The sequence below is a fragment of the Hermetia illucens genome, chromosome 4 (assembly GCF_905115235.1).
Source record: "Hermetia illucens chromosome 4, iHerIll2.2.curated.20191125, whole genome shotgun sequence".
Taxonomy (NCBI): Eukaryota; Metazoa; Arthropoda; class Insecta; order Diptera; family Stratiomyidae; genus Hermetia; species Hermetia illucens.
Genome location: NC_051852.1, coordinates 88,079,938 through 88,103,638, shown reverse-complemented (window position 1 = coordinate 88,103,638; position 23,701 = coordinate 88,079,938). Strand labels below are relative to the sequence as shown.

The 23,701-nt window shown below is 41.2% G+C and overlaps 1 protein-coding gene across 1 annotated transcript; it reads left to right on the top strand.

Moving 5' to 3' along the window:
• Nucleotides 1-13,501: 13,501 nt before the first annotated feature.
• Nucleotides 13,502-14,170, top strand: LOC119653997. Its single transcript, XM_038059158.1, has one exon. The coding sequence runs from the start codon at nt 13,502-13,504 to the stop codon at nt 14,168-14,170; it is 669 nt and encodes a 222-aa protein (XP_037915086.1).
• The last annotated feature ends 9,531 nt before the right edge of the window (nt 14,171-23,701 follow it).

The window sequence follows — 23,701 nt, the reverse complement described above, 5'->3', positions numbered from 1 at the left end:
TATGGTGGCAGCCAGCAGGAGAATGTTCATAGCTACGTTTAGAGATGGTAACAATTAATATAGATATTGATGATGTCCTGTGACATGAATCGCGATCAGATTTTTATGCATTCAATGTTTCGCGTAAATTATCAGTGGTAACATCAAAGAACACAGAGCATGCGCAACGGCGAACGCTGCTACTTGCATAACTTGCACTTGGTGTTATTTATATATGCATATATATTATAATCGTTTTACTTCCAAGAGAGAAGAGACTTGGTTTTTAATACAGAAGCAAATGAAGATGAAGCAGAAATTGATCATTAATTTCTAATTCTTGTATTTAAACAATTACTTAAAAATAGAGAGTCAGCAACTTTGAACAAAGTAAACCAGCATCAATCCAAGCTCGGAGTGACGACCTGGGTAAGTCATTGTTTTTATTTTCTTTTTTTTTCTATGATTTTATTTCTTTAAATTTTACATATTGTTTATTTTTATTTTCATTTTGTGTGAAAGTGAATGACTGGCCTGAGGATGTCGAGGAAGGGTGGGAACCTCAGAGGCCGCGCCTCATACAAGATCTGAGGCGGAAGAGACAGCAATTGAGACGGTGATCCGCCGCGGATCTTCCCCTCCTTGATCGCGGCACTCGGGTCCGGAGACTTACGGCTCCACGCGCGCGGTCGTGCCGGTTTTTTTTTTTCCTCTTTTCTATTTTCCAATTTAGTTCGCGTTCTGTTTTTCATTCAATAGGCCGTCGCGAAATCCTAATTAGTGTCGAGTTTAGAATCCATTGCGGACCCACGCATCGGAATAGACACGTTGGTTTTTAGTAATGAAGCGTGAGGGATCAAAGCGCTCAAAGGACCCCCCCCCCCCCCCCACATTCCCGAGCCTGGCTAGCACAGAGGCGTGCAAGAACGTGTCGACCGAGCACTTTGATAGAGCTTCAATCTTTGTGGGCGGACCTTCACGGTCAATTTAGCCAATTTGTTTAGATTTTTGGGATAGCTCTGCCCTCTAGGTCGTTATCGGCCACTCAGGATGATCGACCTGATTTCCTATTCCCACTCATAGCATTACAAATTTTTAGCCATAAAATCTTAGCTGATCATTAGTCTGCTATACCTAGTTCATAAACTTTAGGTTTCTTCAATAAACACATATACAGCCTTGATTTCATTTCTTGTCCTTTTAGCAAACTCATTCGAACGTCATTCGGACCGATAAATACGCGCTATATTATTGCGATCGCCATAAATCTGGCATGTGACTTATTACGTGTTTAACACTATAATTTTCGAATCACTCCGAATATCAAAAAATAGCTTTGCCCATGTATTTTACACTATATCTGGATACAATTGGTACAAAAAAAAATTCGATTCCGCGGATCCGACACATGTTGGAGACTTTACATGTTTCGAGGGAAATCAAATCCTCTAGACATCGTGGCTTAATATAATAGCAGACAATCAGACACAATCGGGAAAGATTTATTATCGAATCTTGCAAAGACTATTATATGTATTTTATACAACTTTGTGAGAAAGCAGGAACTTGAAATGCCACTCATCCCATTACAATGACCAACCCCTAATTCAGTTCCCTGCTTACTTAGCCTAACAGTAATATCCTCTGATAATCCTTATAGTTCCAAATGTCCAAATGAACCTTAATTTTCCTTGAAATTAATTGAAAGCGAATTTCGAATAATTTCCTTCAAGTTAGCATTAGCACCGTCGTACAGGATTAAAGGAGGAATTGTGCTGCTGAGGGTCGAGAGTAATCAAATAGATGTCTGAGAATATCACTACCCTTGGTGTCATCAAATTAATTCATTACCGAGAGAGTGGATAATGAGTTCGAAGAAAAGTCCAGATTAAAGTGGTGCAAATCAAATTAAAATCGATTTCCATTCTTTGAGACTAAGGAGCGGAAAATAAGAAATTAATTTCATGGAGGATGGTAGCTGGGGAGGGTTTCTCTTTTTTAACTCAATTTGATTCAATTGCTTGAGTGATTTCAAGTATATACACACATACATAGCTTTTTAGGAGTTAAATAACTGAAATGAAAACATTGGGCTTGAAAATTGCATGAGCACACCTACTATGCTGAAAACATATCAACAAAATCCAGTAAAATACACATTCAAATATTTCCCTAACGGCAAAAGAAACCTCTAGGATTCAATTTACAGCTGGAAAAACTGGCAAACATTTGGCAGTTTACTTTTGCTTCCCTCATATAAGCCCCGAGCTTCAGAAAAAAGCTAATAGATGTTCTTGTAAGCAATCCAATTTTTTAGGTTGAAAATAAAATCGGAATCCATATACAAATATTATCCATTGTCCTAAATTATGGGCCTAAGGTTTAATTCCTTCAATTTATTATGCCGAGATTGATCTAAGTGCTGAAACACACGTCTAGAAAGTTCAAGGATTTTTATTAACGCATTCGCTTTATCTTCTGCCAACAAGAGCCTAGAAGCGACAATAAAAAATGGAGGAAATGAAACCTTGAAATTTGAAGACTTTTCTTTGAAAATAAGAAAGGATTGGGTATACACGTTGACTTATAAGGGAATTGGGTAAGAAAATGGTCACCTTTCTAACGCCAAAATAAAAATAGCAAACTATCTAGACGAAAAGGATTGTACAATGATTGAAAACCATTGAAAGTTCAGAAATTGTCATTGAAATAAAGCATTGTCATCTCAGTAATGGAGATTTAAGAATTGAAGAGTTCTAAGCTCATCCGCTTCGACTCTCCACAATTCTTCCCCGGTCATAATTTTAGGCGTTTCATCACTTAGTCCTCAATCAGAACGGTTTCAAGTGTTGAAATAGTTTTATATGAAGGTTCACGAAGTTGTAGATGTCTTTCCCTTACGGAATGGTCTACATATCGTGCCTACACGTATACGTCAAGTGTTTTATAAGATTACATAGAAACGGATCTTTCTCAACATTCAAGATAAATCTTTCCAGGTGTTTCCGGCAAGATGTACATCTAAGGGCGAGCGACATTTGGCACGTACAGTCGAAAAGGTTACGTGCTATGAATTCAAATAGAACACAACTTACTAATAAATCTATCCTCCGCAAGTACCGGGAGATATTTGTCCTTACACGTATGTACATACATACACCTTCACATATGGCATTTGCAAACTTCTTCCTGTAGGATTTGCCGAGAAAAAATGCTCTTGATTTTCAGAAAGGTAGAGAGAAAATTTTGCTTGCTCAGTGTCTAAGCTTATTAAATATGTTTGGCTCTTACGCACTGTCTACGCAACGTCATAAAAGAATCAGAGTCAAGAGAGTTGCGAAAATTTTGAGAAATGGAAAAATCAGAAGAGATCATTACAGCCAATAGCCCCAACAATAAGCTGGATTTAGAAAATAGTCTGTAAAAACTGAGAAAAGATTTCAAATAGATCTAAAGAGAAGTATGGAAAACTCCACTCAGCGACGACATCGTCCAGACTGGTGGGGTAGTGCAGAGACCCGCTGAACCGTCTGGGCGGCATGCTCAAGGTCACTCTCCTCTTGTTTCCCGGGCATAGAAACATAGAGGGGTATGAGCGGGTTGATGGATTGGCCAGGCAAGGCTCTGCTCTTGGCAGTCCTTCCGCTAGCGGTTGTCGGGGACCGAGTCTACTCGCACCATCTAGCAACCGCGGACCTAAGATGGCGGTGCCAAGTCAAGGAGAATTTCGCCTGCTTATAACATAGCCCGATCACGAGAGCTCCTGTGTCAGACGCGTGCAAATGCATTCAAGACTACGGCGGTCTGCACGGGGCACTGGTTCATAGGGGACCATGCCGCTAAACTCGGCATACCCTACAATTCGCATTGCTGAAGCTGCTAGAAGGGAAACCCTCATGCACTTTCTCTGCGATTGCCCAGCTCTGGCTAGAGTCAGGCTGCGGACTCTGGGTAAACCATTCTTTGGGGACCTCGGAGAGATTTCTAGCTGCAGGGTGGGTGAAGTGCTTTCTTTCGTGAATGCTACGGGCTGACTATGAAGATCCAGCTGGGCTGTGCCTCCCTGCTCCGTTAACAACAGTCACGGTCTTAGGAGTTTTTGCCATCAAAACGGCGCACCAAATCGCTACTTCGGCTCCTCGGAGCGATCACTGATACCTGCCTCCATGGAAAACATATAGTTCCATTGGGATACTCAAATAGGAGGAAAGGTGAAAATTTGCAATTATACGATTTCCCGCCAGAGTCCGGAAGCTCAGCATTTCGAATAGAGGGAGTTTCGTGACTTTTTTATATTTCATCATTATCATCAACGGCGCAACAACCGGTATCCGGTCTAGGCCTGCCTTAATAAGGAACTCCAGACATCCTGGTTTTGCGCCGAGGTCCACCAATTCGATATCCCTAAAAACTGTCTGGTGTCCTGACCTACGCCATCGCTCCATCTTAGGCAGGGTCCGCCTCGTCTTCTTTTTCTATCATAGATATTGCCCTTATAGACTTTCCGGGTGGGATCATCCTCATCCATACGGATTAAGTGACCCGCCCACCGTAACCTATTGAGCCGGATTTTATAGATTTCGTCATTGTGTAAGCTACGGAATCGTCCATCTTCATGTAGGGGGCCAAAAATTCTTCGGAGGATTCTTCTCTCGAACGCGGCCACGAGTTCGCAATTTTTCTTGCTAAGAACCCAAGTTTCCGAAGAATACATGACGACTGGCAAGATCATAGTCTTGTACAGTAAGAGCTTTGACCCTATGGTGAGGCGTTTTGAGCGGAACAGTCTTTGTAAGCTGAAATAGGCTCTGTTGGCTAACAACAACCGTGCGCGGATTTCATCATCGTAGCTGTTATCGGTTGTGATTTTCAACCCTAGATAGGAGAAATTGTCAACGGTCTCAAAGTTGTATTCTCCTATCCTTATTCTTCTTCGTGTTTGACCAGTGCGGTTTGATGTTGTTGGTTGATTTTTATATTTGGAACTTCGAATAAACAATTATCCAGTTCAATAGAGGGCGGGATGGTCCGTCAACTTGGATGCCCAAACCAAATGTAGCTATTTGTGATGCCATCCGCGCAACCCGTTGCTTCCCCACGATTAGATTTTTACCGAGATCACAACCTGTTAGGCTACTGATTCAGCCCGACAACCTGGAGTTATAAACACAAGCAAAGATCATTCTTCTCGCTCTTCGCTTAACACTCAAGTTCGTGGAGGACGACATGATGAATGAGACTGCAGTAGATTTTTAAATCGGCAGTGAAGAGCGCTAATTTTAGATATGCAATTTCACTCAGGTCGCACTAATACGAGAAGTAATTTCATGCCGCAGTTTATATTTAGCTCAGAACATGACAAGAACGAATAGGAGTGGCGAAACCCCAAGAGATGTTAATGGGTTTTTGATATGACTGTCATACTTAAAAGTTTACTATTTGCACCGCAGTGATATAACCTTAAGGACAAGTTTCTATAGCACTAGAATATTGTTACAGAGCATTCTAGATAAATCTCTATGACACGCTATCAAACTCCTTCAAACTGAGAGAGCTAATATAGAAAAGGTATATTTTCAACGACGGTAACAGCGACGGCGTTACGGCATCTCACGGAAGACCTGGGAGCAAAAGAGGACTTTAAGAAGACTCGGCATAGACCTAAACCCTCAACGAAGAAACCGGGGAAGAAGGAAGCGGCGGACGTCAGCCTACACGACGGAAATGCTCCCAGAAACCCGAACCCAGAGGCAGGAAATCAGCGGTGGGTGGGAGCCAGGAAACCCACAGTTAGCTATGCTAGTGCAGTCAAGGGCATTCCACTGGCCATACTGCCCAAAACAAATTACTCACCCGCGAGGATCAGGAAGACCTTATTGTCAGGCAGATGTGCAAGGGATGGAATGCCGAGTTCATGTTGAACGAATTACCATATCGAGCAGGTCTTACACTGGTAGACTGGTGGAGGACACGGTTTAGGAGTATAGTACCAAAATTACCAGGCTGGAAGGGAGTAGAACTCTCGTCGAGTGCAGAGGATGATTTACCAGAAGCACACATGGTGACTTTACTCCTTGCTAAAGCCGCAATTGCCCAATTCCCCAAAATAATGATCTCCATACGTGATTATGGAGAGCATTCAGAGGCAAATTGGAGCGCAAAGGCAAACTCCTCACAATCGGATTTGATGACCGATCCCTCGAGGCAATTAATTCACGCACAACTATCGATTAGACAAAATCCATGTGTATGCGCAGAGGGAGGAATCTAGAAAAGACTCTTGGGAGGACACTAAGCCCGGAGGAGTCGCGGAGGCCACAGAAGCTGAAAGAACTGACCCAAGTATGGAGGTGGACTTGCTGCTCAATTAGGAAGAAAAAACTTAGGAAAGTACCATGTTGCTGGCGGAGGATGACACTCCGATCGTGGAGAACAGCTCCAAACCCAAAACCTCCACTATATAAGAGTTGCATTTGCAATGATTGCAAAGGCAATCCAGAAGGACAACATTCGAACAGTGCTGGCGGAAAAACCCTGACTGTGTCGGGGGCAGTTTCGTGGTCTGCAAATAAAAAGCCTGCAGTTTATTTGAACTCCTTTTGCACAAAATCAAGACCTTCTTAAAGCAATCTAAAATATATATGCCCTTCAAAGATCTCGACCACAGATTTTGTGGTTATCCATTTTAAGTTGAAGAACTCGGCAGGCGATAATAACATCGGAGACGACATGCCGATTCCTCCGGAGCTAATTGCCGCGATGATAACAACGACACTGACCCAAGAAAGAATTAATTCGTGCCAATGAGGTAGGAATATCCAACATAGGGAGCATTCAACTCCAATTCGTGACCAGCACTAAATAAGAGATACTAAACATAACTTTAGGAAATATTCTGATTAAAAATTTCAGGCTGTCGTATGAGCCCTCTATGTGGGATGACAGACTAATCAGCTACAACTTCGAGGGAAACTACGAAATAAAGAGAATGGTAAGGAAAATCCTAGTAGATCAGATGCAGGTGAACGATGATATCAGGAACGAACTGTAACTGGAGACTGTGGTGAAAGACTTCAACAAAGTCGTCATTGACGCATACGAGTCCCGCAATCTGGTTAAAACAGCCACCAAAAGATGTACCCTGGTGAAACGTGAGCTTACCAAGCGCTCAAGGACGCAAACCTAAACTATTTCGGGGAATTCCATGAAGGAATCGACAAACTACAAATGTTCGCCTTCTATACAAAACTATATCCGAAAACAGAGCAATCTCATCTGTTTATCTGACGCAGAAAAATGGACCATTTACCGAAACTAACGAGCATCTGCCTCTCAGAATTCATTGTCCTGGATCCTATCCCATGGCAGAAACGACACCCCAATCAGGAACAGAAAGGGAAAAAGAGAACTGAAAACTAACCAAAGGGGTATGCTAGTGTAGGATGAACATTGGGAACCTTTAAACCACTGAAATCACCCGGAGTAGATAGCATTTGGCCAGCACTACTGCAAAGAAGTCAAGGAATCACCTTCTCTTCTAAGGTTGACAGATTATGTACCAAGGGTATAGAGGCGGACAAACGTGATGTTTGTTCTGAAAGCGGATGAAAGAAATCTTTTTCATTTGCACTTCTAAGTGAGCTAACAAATAATCTAATATAAGTCCAGAGTTAGGCTGATGCCATTTCTTTAATCTGGAGAGGCAAATATGATTTGTGATAGAATTCAATTTGGAATAAAAGTTACTAGTAGTTGGTACAGTAAAGCAGGGCTGTCCATCCATTCAGCCAAACCCACCACAGTACCATTCACTAAGAAACGAAAGCTTGATCACTTGGGAACCCTCAGAATACATGGTATGGAAAAGAAACCGAGATGGAAGATTAGGGAATTACACTAGAACAAAAATTACTTTGGAAGATACATATTGGAAATGTCGGAAAGTCACAAGAACTTTGATGACTTCCAGGTCCATAACAGTAAACCAGTCAGAAACCGAAAGCTAAGCGCATCAGGTAAGAAAGGCTTCGTTGATTTTTTATATAAGAATATTTGGGTAGACGATGGTACCATTTATATATAGCTTGTAGTGAACATATGTTGAATACACCCGATATTCAATTCAATGTGGGGTTGATGTTTTATCTCTTAGGGAGTAGTCATTTGACACGAAAAATGCAATTTTGATCTACTATAAGTTTGTCAATAATAGTAGGATTCCCACCAAACAGACAGACGGACAGAGAGTGAACCGATTTTTATAAAAATGAGGGTGTACCCCGAAAATACTGTATTGGATATACGTTGACATGACCACATTATCAATTTGAATGACTTCCGTGTTGATGAGAATCATGGTAAGTTTCTGATAAAAGATATTGTGCTCCGTTAAGGAGGAGTAACGAACAATTGTATTTGCAGTCGATGGTCCTTTGCCATACATTGGCCTTGAACATGTTAATAAGTCGCATAAAAGATCACATAATTCTTGTCTAGAGAAATCTATTAAGATTTACAATTAACAGTATTTTTACTCTAATAAAATGGTACCGATTGAAATACTTCAATTATCATTCTCTAGTGTTTTTTCGGAGATGGACAACTCAGCGTTGAGCACAAATTGTGTTGAAGTTTCTATATTTTATACAGTTTTGGGAAAAGGATCAGATCATGAGATTTTCCACTTTGAGGCACAAAAAAGATACCAAGTCGTTTATTTTAAACGTAAGAAAAAGTGGCGTGATATATGAAAAAATTAGTCAATATTTATCTGGTTTAGGATAGAATTCTATATAGGATCCAGGTAATGTTTTCAACCCAATTATATTTGCATCTCCGTGAATCATAGAATATTTTTAATTAGTTTAGACATTCATTGCGAATCGAATCTTCCACACTTATGGTGTGCCCGAATGGAGAACAACATTATACATCCTCTAATGAACATGATTTTGCTGAACTCTTCGGTATGTTTTGGGATATATAACCGAAAAGAGTACGGGCAGAATGATGGTTCCGTTGCCTAAATTGCCGACGAAGAAGCAGGGTCTGCCACGTCTTCTTTTTCTACCGTAGGTATTGCTCTCATAGATTATTCGGGCTAGACGATCCCTACCCATACGAATTAAGAGACAATACTCCAACAATTCTTTTGGTACCAGCCTTTGATGTTCTGGGCGTATGGGGCTATCCAGCTTAGCAGGATAGCGGAGAATATCTTATAAATGATACCCAGTAACGTGACAATTCTATAATTGCTGCATTGCGAAATAATCTCTCCTTTTAAGTATGAAGCAGATAATGCCTCGTTGCCAATCATTAGGTATTGATTCGCTATCCAAAATTTTCAACATCAAGTCATGAACCGCATGATGCAGTTGGTCGCTTCCATATTTAACCAGTTCGGCTATAATTTCCTCAGCTCTAGACAACTTATGATTTTTTAGTCGATGGATTGCACGGACTTTTACGATTGGTGGTGGCAACATTTGTCCGTCATTTTCAGATGGGAAGACCTCCAACTCATCGATATTTAGTTTTATTATTCTGTTAAGGGAAAGTGGCACCGCGTCCTTAAAGAACTATTGTGCCCATTTTACTGGTTATAGTGTACCTATTGATCATAGTATCTCAAGCAGGCCTATAACCGTTAGGGATTTCAGTATGTTCCCTACTTCTAGATGTTTCAGCTTTGCATCTGGTATTAAGTGTTCTCCCAGATGCCTCGACCTGCTTTGCACAAGTGCCGGACACTGTCCCAGGACGTGTATAGAGGTTTCGTCATACTCCTCACAAAGCCTGCAGGCAGTGTCCGTGTTGAGATGCTACTATTGCATGCGCAAGGTTGTTGCCTGGATACCGAACAGGGACATCTTGGATGTGAATCGCCCAGAGAAGTCATTTACCAGGCTTAGGCCTGTTCTTAGAATAAGTGACGATAGTTTAAAAGCATTTGAAGCCGGAGTCGGGGGATAACCTTCGATTCTGTTGGCTTACCTTCAGGGATATTTTATTTGACCAAAAAAAGCTGAAGACAGCTCACAATAGCAGCATTCAATTCCTTAATTAGAGCCGATGGTCAAGACGCAATATTAGTCGAAAATTCTTTGCTGGCGGACGGAAGACTAGCCAGTCTTAGAAACGTAAGCAATAGCGGCCAAAAAAAGTCGAGGGCAGTTTTTCTTGCGAATCTGTGGTTCCCAGGTGTTTTTCGATAAGAAGCGTTATCTAGCAGACCTTTTAATTTGTATTGGGTTTATTGGCAATAAAGGGAAATTGTTGAGAAAAATGCAGAAAATTGATATGGCTACTTACAATAGGAAATTATTATAGTTTTAAACTTATGCTTATAAAAAGGGAAAATTTTGCCATATCTCACAAAATTAGGTGCAATGATCAGTAAAAAAATGTTTGGACAAATTATTTGAAAGGGGAGAGTTTAATGTTTAGTGACTTTTAAGGAAGTCGAGCGAGCATAAGGATAGGAGTTTGTTCCGAATATCTCCGTATGATATCTTCTTCGGCAAGACAGGACGTCCACATTTACTAAATTCAAATCTAAGTGCAGTGTTTCTGATCTTTCTATCCTACTTTTGCTCCCCAAACAGCATTCTTACCAACCGGGAAAATTTCGTAAAACATCTTTACATTACCTAGTAACAAAGAATAAAACCGCTTTTAACAACAAATAGCCAGCTATTTTAATGCTAATCGATATAGCAGAGGGTTTTAACAATGTTAACCATTTTCAGTCTATAATATTAGCCGACAGAAGACTTGGTGTAGGAAGGACTACATGTAGATTATTATAATCGCTGTTGGAAGCTAGGCTGACTCAAGTGCATTTAGGTGAAAACATGTCTACAAGGGAAAGTTCTGTCAGCAGTACTGTAGGCCGGTGATTACCTTCGGAGCGGTAATCTGGGTGGAAAGAACTAAACTTGGTACTACAACACCATCTTCAAAGACTGGCTTGCGTGAGTGTCAGTAAAACAATTATATATAGTTATATTAAATATATTCTTTAAGTCATCAGCTTACGATGTACTCACCAAATTTCATAACGATTGGAGCATTAGGTGACGTTGGGTTAGAAGCAAGAAAGTCACATACCAGAGATTCGTATCCCGGCGAAATTTGTATGGTGGAAGAAAGGCATTGTATATGCACGACTTTTTTCAATCATTTGCCTCTTTTTAATGGTGTTGGTGTCATGTATGTGAAGCTTGAGATGGGGGATATAAGCAAAACAAAGCCATCTAAGCGTCATCGACACAAGTACCAGTTACCTACCTGATTCCAAACCAGTGTATATACAATGACGTCCCGTCCAGCCAAGAAAGTCAATATGCTCCTCTTGAACGTAATCGGAGTTAGAAGGTAATGAGGCAGTGGACGAGCTAGCCAGGAAAGAAGGAGGGAAGCCGCTTCACAGAGCAGCATCCTTCTGTGGAATGGGAAATAGGTTCCTAGCTTCAACATTACCAAATGAAGAGAAACGACGGAAGAAACTATAATGGACGAGCCTATCAGGAATGGAACAGTCGATGTTGCTCATGGGGGGTTGGCGGATACTAAATAAAGCGCTCAAAGGATTGTTTAAACCTCACCAAGAATAGCTTCAGAAATATAGTGGCAATACTCACAGCTAAACTATCGCATAAACAAGCTCGAAATATTTACGGACGATGTCCGCAGATTCTGTGCGTAAAGTGATGAAACATTCATCCATGTTCTGGGATAACGTCCGGCACTTGGGCAATGTAGGTTGAGCCACTTGGGAGAATACTTAATACCAGATACCAAATTGAAATATTTGGAAGTAGAGAACATACTACAATTCATGTCGGTTAAGGCTTGTTTGACATACTATAATTAATAGGTATTCTTTAACCAGTAAAAAGGACGCAATAATTCTTCTAGGGCTGCTGTGCTGTGCTCACTTAACAGTATTATTATTATGTATGCCATTCCAGCTCCCTAATATTAACAAGTCCGAAACCGGAAGTTTAGCGTTTCAGGTAGAAAAGGTCTTGTGGATTTTTTATATAAGACTATTCGGTGGTGTATACCCGAGAAGACGACTTTGACCTACTATAACTTTGTTAATAATAGTGACCCAGCATAAACAGTACAGTAAATTTGCAAAATATGATAAATTATTATTATTAACTTTATGTCAAGACGATTTTCTACGGCAGCTTTCATCTCATTGTTTCATTGTCATTGATTTTTTTTTTCATATTTTTCTGGTGGGTAGTTTCTGAGAATGGCCCCTTAATTTAAGTGAACCCTTTATGACCCGTTCACTCCCCCGTTTTGCAAACAACTTTAAAAGTGTTTTGTTCTTTTACAAGAACATATCGTACAGTCTGTTGGGTACAATGCAAAGAAAATTGACGAAAAAAGATAAAGTAAACCGTTGCGGAAGACGAATAGCTAAAGAAATTCTATGTTCATACACAAAATTGAAATGATCTCAAAAATCCTAATAATGACATTAAAATCTCGAAAAAGGTAACTAGTTAATACTCGATATGGAAACTTTTTCAGCCTTCACTGGGCAATGGTATGGTTTCGATCATACGTTTGACATATTTGGCTGGAATTAATCTCCATTATTCGAGAAAATCTTCTGTTAAGTATTTTTTACTCGAAATGGGACCTTTGCGAAACCTACCGTCTACAAAATACCGCAGGTTCCCACTAATATTGCAATCCGAGAATTAAAAACAGTAAATTATTTCGGTGGCGGAAACTGTGAAATTCATACTGTAGAAGAAGATGACATCTGCAGTTTCGAAGTAAGCTTGTCCGATATAGAATCTGAAAAAGCAGACGATGACGAAACGGACGAAGACATAAACAAACAACAAAATTCTCCAACAAGAAGCCGGAAATATGCTTTTGGCAAAGGCAACATAAGTGGTGCCTCCAGGCTCTGGAAGCAAGAGGACGCTGATCAACGATAACAGAAATTTTGCCTCAAGTTGTTGGTAATTCTGCCACCTCGCATACATCACAAGAAACATGGAACGTGTTGTTTACGCATGAGATTTTACAGGTAATTTAAAAAAATACGAACCCTGAAATTGAAGGATACTTGGCTACCCAAACGAATACTGATGAGTCCGCGTCTTTGCGAATCGTGGCCATGAATGAATTGAAAGCTTTTGGAGGACTTCTGTATTGTTTAGGAGTAAACCAAACAATCGGGTATAATTTAAAAGAGTTGTTGGCGCATGATCTCGGGACCTTGCTCTGTGACAATGTTGCAACGACGCTTTGAATTTATTAGCTGTCAAATTAGATTTGAAGATAAAAACACACGAATTGAAAAAGCAAAGATGTTCTCGCACCAATTCGCGAAATTTGGAACATTTTTGTGTTAAATTGTCAAAATAATTATCAGCCAGGTGATTTTTTGACCATCGACGAACAGCTCTTAGTGTTCTGAGGCCGTTGTTCTGCGCGCGGGTATATAAAATCGAAACCGGCGCGTTACGAAATTAAAATTGTTTACATGGTAAAGGCTACTCCGTACATCGGACAATTGCCAGTTGACGGCGGCAAAAGTGTACCAACATATTACGTGAGTAAATTGAGTGAACCAAATCATGACACTCCTCGGAATACCACATGTGACAAATGGTTCACATCTATCGAACTATTCAGCCAGATGAAGAAAAATCATGGACTGACCATGGTTGGAACGATCCGAAAAAAGAAGCGTGAAATTCCGCATTCTTTGAAATGTATTTCTTCGATTGGTACAACCAGATATGGATATAGCGAGGATAATATTCTGCTTTCTTTTTGTCCGAAAGTGGTTTTGATGTCGTCCTCGAAGCACAAGACGAGAAAACAATGCGCAGACAGCGATAAGCCAGAGATGATTGTTTTCTACAATGTGGGGAAGATCATGATCAACTGTGCTCGAAATACAGGTGTGTTCGAAGAAGCGTGCATATCATATAATCTCCGGAAAGAAGATGACAGTTTAGACAGTCGAGCATTTTTAAAAAACCTTGCGTTATCGCTTACCAAACTAACCAGAGCGCACGACACAGCCTGGAATTCATCAATTGCTATTAATATCTGCGAGGTGCTTCTTACCAACGATGCAAATCGACCTGGTGTAGAGGTCGGTTCAAATAAGTTGAAGAAGGGAAAGCGATATTTTTTTCCCTGAAAAACAAAGATCGTCAAACTAACATTTGCGGCGCGAAATGCAAGAAGGCAGCACGCTGCAAAATGTGCTTCTCGTAACTTTTGGTACAAGTTTGAAAATTTTGATTTTTGAAATTTTGATATGTAACTTTTTTTCAATAAGAAATCATTATCACATTTCGAATTGACGTTTCATTAAAAACATTTAACATATTTTGAACAGTTATAAATTTTTTCCAGCTTCGACCACACATTTTCAGGAAAATTTTTTGGCTATTTTGAAATCGAAAAATCAAGCATTTTTTGTTGATAATTTCATTACATTTTTTTCGTTAACGCAGCACATTTTCCCTTCAAAAGTCGTTTTTCAATTATAATTTAAATAAGAAAAGAGAATTTCAACTGGGTTACTTCATTTAATTGTTGAAAAATATGTAAAACAATTTTTTTATAATATCGCTTGTGATTTTTCAAATTAGAAGTGTTGAGCACTTTCAGGATTTTTTTCAGATTTCTTGCAGCATCCCTAAAACTTTTATAAACACCAGGACTAAAAGCATCCACCTTTACGTTCCCATCTCAAGCAAAAAATACTTAATGGAACGTCTTATCGAATAATGGAGGAAAATTCCAATCGAATAGCAACGTTTGATCAAATCTGCACTACTGGCAGTGATGGCTACATATAATGCTAAAAGTCTCCATACGTCACTGGCTACGCATATTTAAACTGTCTCATGGAAATACCACGGAAATAAGCACGACGCGACAGCTCACCCAAAGTGCAGAGGGCGGTTCGAGGTACATGATTCATGATCTTCAAACACTTACAAGTCAGGAAATCGGAAGCTTTACGCTTCAGGTATGAAAGGTTTTGTGTATTTCTTCTATAAAGAGTGTGCATTTGTCTCATTAGTACGTAGCACGTAATATCTGCATATATTATGTGATATCCACATTCTGGTGATATTGCCATTGAAAGTCTTGAATTTGCAAAGAGTCGTCTGTGTTAGTAATAGTGCGATTTCCACCAAACTTGGCAGGATTATGCGCTAACTTTTAGCATACATTGCGTGATGCAAAAGCGAACTTAAAGGTTGTTTTGCAGCCAATTAGTTATATAATTATAGTAATATACTATTGGGAGTTCTTTCTTCATAAAAAATTGGAGACAGAGAAGGATGAAGGCGAGTCTCCCGCGCGTAAAAACGGCACAAAATGTACCAACTGGTCCTCCAGGTTGGGGGTTAGGTAGGGCTGACAACCGTGCACAGAAAACCAAAGTTACGAAGGGGCCTCGGACAGGATGGATCATAAAACGACGAACCCGGCAACGACAACGGATTAACGATTTGCGCATTTTCTCATGGAACATGCGCTTCCTGTACAGACCCAATGCTGCTGAACAGCTAGCCGATACCCAGCCCCAATATAAGGCTGATGTAAAAGCGTTCCAAAAGATGCGATGGATAGGGACCGGTTTCCTGGAGAAGAGCCGGTACACCATACATTATAGCGGCCATTTAGTAAACCGTGTGCTCGGAGTAGATTTCTTAGTCAGTCAAAAAATGAAACCTTCTATTATCGGCTTTGAAAATATACATGCTATGCACTCTGCGATTGCGAGGCAAGTTTAGAAATATTAGGAGACTGCAGAGTCGTAGAAGGATACCTTCTACGAGGCAGTTGAGCGGACCTTCGAAGCCTGTTCCAAGTATGATATCAAAATCATACTTGGAGATTTCAACAGTCAAGTAGGGATGGAGCCCGTATTCAGGCGATACGTTGGCTCCCATAACTTACTTACATAAGGATGCCAATGATAACGAACTGCGGATTATTCTGTTAACAGTATCGCACGAACTGATTATTCGAAGTACCTGGTTTGCGCGGAAAGCGGTCCACAAACATACATGGGCCTCTCCAGACGAGACCACTTTCGAATAACGACACCACCTACAATCCCTTCTGACAATCAAGTGACAGTAAATACTGACCCCATTCATGGCCACAAAGATACTTGGCTCCAGCCGAAAGAAAAGTCGACACTACTGGTTTGACGATGAATGTAAGCTTACAACGAAACGGAAGAATGCCGCATAAGGAGTAATGTTGCCTCGTCAAAGAACACGGGCACGCGCAGAGACTTATCACAAGTTCCATCGGGCAGAGAAGCGACTTCCTAGACGGAAAATGGAACCCTGGGAGAGCGAGTTGGAAGTCCCGCCAGCTGAAGACGACGGACAAATGCTGCCGCCACCAAGCATAGAAGAAACAGTCCGTGCAATTCATCGGTTTAAAAACCATAAGCCGAATTGGTTAAATATGGAGGTGACGAATTACACCAAGCGGTTCATTACCTTATGCTCAAAGTATGGGACAGCAAATCAATGCCTGACGACTGGGAACGGGGCATTATCTGTCTCATACATAAAAAGTGGGATATCACGCAGTGCACTGGATAGCCCCCTACACCCAGAATATCATTGGCCTATACCAAAGAGGCTTCACTCCCGGTAAATCAGCAGCAGATCAAATTTTCTCTCTGTAGCAAGCGATGGAAAAACTGCTGCAATATGGACGTCGTTGCACCATATTTTTATCGACTTTAAAGCCGTCTATGATAGCATAGCCAGCGTAAAATTGTATACGGCCATGAGACAATTTGATATCCCGTCGAAACTGATAAAACTGACTAAGCTGACCCTGACCAATGTGCAAAGCCAGATAAAAGCAGCAGATCACTCTCGAGACCATTCAGCATCAACAACGGTCTAACACAAGGGGATGCCTTATCATGCGTCCTCTTTAACCTGGCCCTGGAAAAAGTGATTCGTGATGCAGACGTAAATGCGAGGGGCGCCATCCACTTCAAGTCCACCCTAATACGCTGACGATATCCACATGATGAGAAGAACGACCCGAGACGTATAAACTGCCTTCATCCAGATCGAGCAGGCAGCGCGAGATCATGGGCTACACATTAATGAGGGCAACACGAAGTACATTGTGGCAACGTCAACGCCAAAAGCAAAACCGAAAAAATGAACAACATCGAATCGCACTAGTCAAATGAAAACAATAAAGGTGGGAGACTATAACTTTGAAACAGTTGAAAATTTCTCCCATCTAGGGTCGAAAATCATAACCGATAACAGCTATGACGATAAAATCCGTGCACGCTTGTTATTTCAGCTTTCAAAAACTGTTTCGCTCGAAACGTCTTACCATTGGGTCAAAGCCCTTACTGTGCAAGACTATGATTTTGCCAGTCCTTTTGTACACCTCGGAGACTTTGGTTCTTAGGAAAAAAACTGCGAAATCTTGGGCGATGCAATAACCGTCAGGTTGTGGATAAAATCCGGCTAAAGACTTTACGATGAGCGGGTCACTTAATCCGTATGGATGAGGATGATCTAGCCCGGAAAGGCTATGGTAGAAAAAGAAGACGCGGCAGACCCTGCCCGAGATGGAGTGATGGCATAGGTCAGGACGCTAGACAGCTTTTAGGGATATCGAATTTGTGGGCCTCGGCGCAAAACCGGGGTGTCTGAGGTTCCTCATTACGGCAGGCCTAGAAGGGATGCCGGTTGTTGCGCCGTTGATGATGATGAACGACGATCAATAGAATTCTGTCTCGTTCTGACTGTTCACAATCAAATATAAATCTGAGTTTAAAAGGCCATAATCGCGAAATGTAAATACCATGGGGCACGTCTTCATTGCAGGAACAGCATACTCAATATGCAACTCCCACCAACTGTTTATCCCACCATCAGTCTACAACACTCAAGATCCTACGCTAAACTAAGATTCACTGTGTTCTGGCCCACGACGTGACGAAAACCATCATCCCTACAACTACAAACAATTGCAAATCATCTCACCAAACAATTCTCGGTCGGCCATGAAAATTTCTCGGTAGAGAATGTAGGGACATCAGAATGAGCAGGGATTATTTTATGATAAGATTATATCTAAAACCTAAAATCCTAATTTGTATGTGTACAAAATAGTAGAGAAATTAAATTTTAAATTTCGTAAAATATTTTATACAACTTTATTCAATATCATCCCCCTTAACTCCCTAATTTACAGATATGATGCTGGAAAGAAGTACTCTAACACCCTTCTAAACATAGATTCAAATTGAAATCTTATAACGTCAATCATAGATATACCAAATCAGAACAAAAACCCTCTCTTGTGGTTGGCATTCACATTTCGCGACCACTCCTTGACCTAATTGTTGTAAGTACACCCGCGAGGTTCCTGAGGATAAGCCCCAACAAACTTTTCAAAATAATTTGTGCATAAATATTGAAGCTCAGCGCTAATTTCCTTTTTGTACTATTACCCTGATTGCTCAATTTCCACTCGTTTGACGGAAATTATTTTACATAATTCAGCTTTGGCGATGTTCTTCCTTCCACCCACAATTCTAATCTCTCCTATTCCTTATTTAATATCAAAGCTCTTAACGCAGATTACTCCTGTTTCTTTTCGTACGCTTTATTTCGGGCCTCATTTCGCTCCTGTAAATTTTATCCCTCTTGCATTTTTGATTCGAACAAATCGTCTAGTCATTATCTGTTAATTAAAGAAGCTTCTGAGAATAAAGGAACAAAAAAGTACGACGGTGGAATATTCATTTAAGTAAACGACAAGATTATCCTTTTGAAATGTGCAAGTTATGAAGGGCTTAGCATAGGAAAGCAGCGGCAAATTGTTTAAGCTACTTCGGAAGGAAGCATGACAAAAACTCTGATTTGGTGGCCGTGGTAATTACAATAAGTGGGCGGAAAGTAATGATCTTTTAGGAGGATACATAGTTTGTAATTTCCAGAAAATAACATTACAATGACCCATGGTGCTTGCAGCCCTAATGTATCTTCCAACCTGAATTCGCGTTTCCTTAAATCTTCGACTATGCAGAAACAATGAAAGAACATAAAATGCTAAAAAAAGTAAAGCTATGCTCCCAGTTTGACATCGAATTTCTCACCAACCGCACAGTGGTAAGGATTTATTTTGGTCTATTTTACTCTTGGTATTGCCGTCGCTACAAACTCAATTACTGAAGGATTTTTCTATAACTCATTGTTATCCTCGATCTATTCATTTTGGCGCTTTTTCCACTTCTTTGATGATTAATTTCCTTGTTAGACATTCCATTTCCTTCGTTTGCAGCATAGCATTTTCCGTCCGCCTTGCGTTTCCTCTCATTTGAGCGTTTTACACGACAAAGCAGCAATAAAAGTAAGGAACAATGAAGAATTCTTCAGACATTCCTGAGATTAACACAAAAGGACTCTATCTGAAAGGATAAAGAAGTTCCTGGATATTTTTTTCCCTTAGTTACTGAATTCTTAACTCATTCATAAAAATCGTTTTGTGCTTTTTCATGATTGGGAAGTCAAGCTAGCTGTGTCCAAACTTTTTGCTTGCATTGGAATATCCTAGCTGCAAATTGAAATCCATCTCAGTGAAATTCCCGTTGCCGTATATTCAGGGTAAATGTTTTCTGTAAGAGGGAAGATTGAACCAGGAGAAAATTCAGAAGTTTTAAAATATTTGATAGCTTGAGAATGAAAAGCATAGTAAGAAAGTGTAAGGAAATATTGGAAGCTAGGGGTTTTGGAATTTCCGAAGGTGTTTGTATGTCATGTGTAGTATCTTTGCGACTTCGGGGCATGCCATTCATTTCGCCTTTATGCTGCACTCAACTCACGATGAAATACATTGGCTCGTAAACAACAAAACCTACATATCTACACAGTTAATTATAATATATACATTGGTCCTCCAGGTTGGGGGTTGGGTAGGGCTGACAACCCTACAAGGAAATCAACTTATTACGAAGCCAAAACAGGAGCCTCGGACTGGGTGGATTTTACAACGAAGAACCCTTTAACGATAAAGAAATAACAATTTGCGCATTTTCTCATGGAACGTGCGCTCCCTGTACAGAGATGGAGCTGCTCAAGCAGCTAGCCGATATCCTGTCTCCATACAGGGTTTTACGTAGCAGCATTGCAGGAAACGCGTTGAATAGGGAGCAGATCCTGGAAAAGATTCGCTACACCATGTAATATGTTCACGGAGTAGATTTCTTAGTAAACCAAAAAATGAAACCTGCTGTTATCGGCTTTAAAAACATAAGCGAACGGCTATGCACTCTGCGCTTGCAAGTTTAGGAATATAAGCCTCATTAACGTTCACGCCCCTACAGAGGAAACTGCAGGGTCGGAGAAGGATACCTTCTACGCGCCAGTCGAACGAACCCTCGAAGCCTGCCTCAGATATGATATCAAAATCATACTTGGGAATTTTAACAGTCAAGTAGGGTCGGAGCCCGTATTCAGGCGATACGTTGGCTCCCATAACTTACATCAAAATACAAATGATAAGGGACTGCAAATTACTCAATTAGCAGTGTCACACGAAATGGTTGTTGGAAGTACCTGGTTTCCGCGGAAAGCGATCCGCAAACAAACGTGGACCTCTCTAGACGGAACCACTTTCAACCAAATTGACCACGTTCTGGTCGAACGCCGCCACCTCTCAGCCTTGATGAATGTCAGAACATATAGGGGGCCAATATAGACTCAGATCACTATATCGTTGGCATGGAGCTGGAAAAACAACACCACCCAGAATCTCATCTGACACTCAGGTGAGAGCTAACCCTAAACCCATCCACAACTCAGACCTCCCGAACACCTTTAAGAAGGAAATGGATGCCGCAATAACCCCAGTCAACAGAGATCCTCGAGTCGGAACAGCTGGTTTGACGATGAATGTAAACTAGCAATGGAACGAAAAAATGCTGCATACCGAGTAATGACGCATTCTCAAAGAACGCGGGCACGCGCAGAGACTTATCACGAACTCCGTCGAACGAAGAAGCGACTTCACAGACGGAAAAAGGAAGCCTGGGAGAACCAACAAGTCTGTGAACTCGAAAAGTACAGGGAGCAACCGCACCAGGTGCGGAAGTTTTACCACACCCCGATGCTCATCCTGCGAGGCAAAGTAGGAAATCTGATTTCCGACAGAATGGGCATACTGGAGCGATGGGTTGAGTACTTTGATGAACAACCAGAACATCGACGAGTTGGAGGTGCCGCCAACTGAAGACGACGGATAAATACTGCCACCACCAGTAAAAGACACATTCCGTGCAATTCATCGGCTTAAAAATCGTCGCTAGGAGCCGATGGAATTACGGCTGAATTGATTAAATATGGAGACGACCAATTACACCGAGCGGTTCATCAACTTGTGCTCAAAGTATTGGACAGCGAGTCAATGCCTGATGATTGGCAACGAAGCAGTATCCCCCCCCCATACATAAAAAGGAGATATCACGAAGTGCAGCAATTATAGAGGCATCACATTTCCGAGTACCATCTATAAGATATTCTCCTCTATCTTGCTAGGCCGGATAACTCTAAATACTCAGAACATCACTGGCTTATACAAAAGAGGCTTCACTCCACGCAAATCAGGAACAGATCAGATTTTCTCTGTGCGGCAAGCGATGGAAAAACTAACTACAATTCCACCACCTTTTCATCGACTTTCTCTCCTGGCCGTGTAGAGTTTTACCCTGGCTATGCTGCCTATGATAGCATACTATACACGGCCATTAGAGAATTCGGTATCTCGACGAAATTAATAAGACTGACTAGGCTGGCCCTGATCAGTGTGCGAGGTCAGATAAAAGCAACAGAATTACTCTCAAGACCATTCGACATCAACAACGGTCTAAGATGATGCTTCCTCTTTAACCTGGCCCGGGAAAAGATGACCCGTGATGCCGATGTAAATGCGAGGAGTACGATCATCTTTAAGTCCATCCAGCTACTGGCCTATGCTGACGATATCGACATCATGGGAAGAACGACCCGAGGTCTACAAACTGCGTTCATCCAGATCGAGCAGGTGACGATTGGCGCGAGATCTTGGGTTGCACATCAATGAAGGCAAGACAAAATATATGGTGACAACGTCAGCATCAAAAACCAGCCAACCAACAACATCAAACCGCACTAGTCAAACGGGAAGAATAAACGATAGGAGACTACAACTTCGATTCAGTAACCGACCGTCAGGATAAAATCCGGCTCAATAGGTTACGGTGGGCGGATCACTTAATCCATGTGGATGAGGATGATCCAGCCCGGAAAGTCTATAAGGCCAATATCTATGGTATAAAAAGAAGACGAGGAAGACCCTGCCTAAGATGGAGCGATGGCGTAGGTCAGGACGCAGGCAGCTTTTAGGGATATGGAATTAGTGGCCTAGCCGGATGCCGGTTGTTATGCCATTGATGATGATGATGATTATCACGGATCACCTTTCCCAGGGCCAGGTTAAATGAGGTGCACGATAAGGCATCTTCTTGTCTTTGATGGTTGTTGATGGTAAATGGTATTGAAAGCAACCCTGTTGCTTCGATCTGATCTGGCCGTATACAGTTTTAACTTGACTATGCTATCATGCTATTATGCAACTAATGAAAAGATAGTGGAACTGATGGCCACATTCTAACAGTTTTTCCATGGCGTGAGACGGGGAGAAAATCTGACTTATTGGTGAATTGTATGAAGTTAAGCTACCCGGCCTTAGTTACCTTTATATTTAACCAGTTCGGCTGTAATTTCGTTGGCTCCTGGCGACTTATGATTCTTAAGCTGATTAATTGCGTGGACTGTCTCTTCCATAGTTGATGTAGTCACCATTTGTCCGTCGCCTACAATTGGCTGGTTATCTATCTCGCTTATATCAGTTGAGAAGTTCGTTGAAATACTCAACCCATTGCCCATCAGTCGCCAGGATGAACGTTGAGGTGTATAAAGCTTCATCTTGCTGACTTGTTCCGCGCCTGGTACTCCCTGTGCTTTTGGTTCGCAGAGCTATTGGTTTAGCCCTCTGTGAAGTGGCTTCTCCACTCGACGAAGTTCGTGATAGTTCTCTGCGCATGTTCTTCGAGAGTGCAGCATTTCCCGGTATACATCATTCTTCCGTTTCGTTGGTAGCTTACATTCATCGTCGAACCCGCGATTGGGTCCTGATATGCTGTGCCGAATTGACTAGCAATCTCTCTTAGACTGGTATAACAATTTTCAAGCACAATTTCCCTTACTTTCTTCACATTTTCGTGTGGATAGGGGTCCGGAATGATACAAATCCTCTACCACTCCACTGCCAGTTTAAAGGTCTTTATGCTACTCATATGGCCAGCTTTCAATTGAGCAGTTCCCCAAAGGCATTTTACAATATTTTCAATGTATCAAAAACAGAAAATTTCAAACAAACCCCTTATTCAACAAAACCATGCATATTAAAATGAGACAAAAGGTAAAAGTTGTCTGATGTAGGCAGATGCAAGGTAGATACTAATGCTGCATTGACCCCTAGTATTGACATGTGCGTCGCTAAAGGAGATACTACCTTAAAACAAGTCGAAAACCGGAAGCTCGGAATTTCAGGAATAAAATGTTCTGTGCTCTCCTTGTGTAAGTAAGTATATTTGAGTAAAAAACTG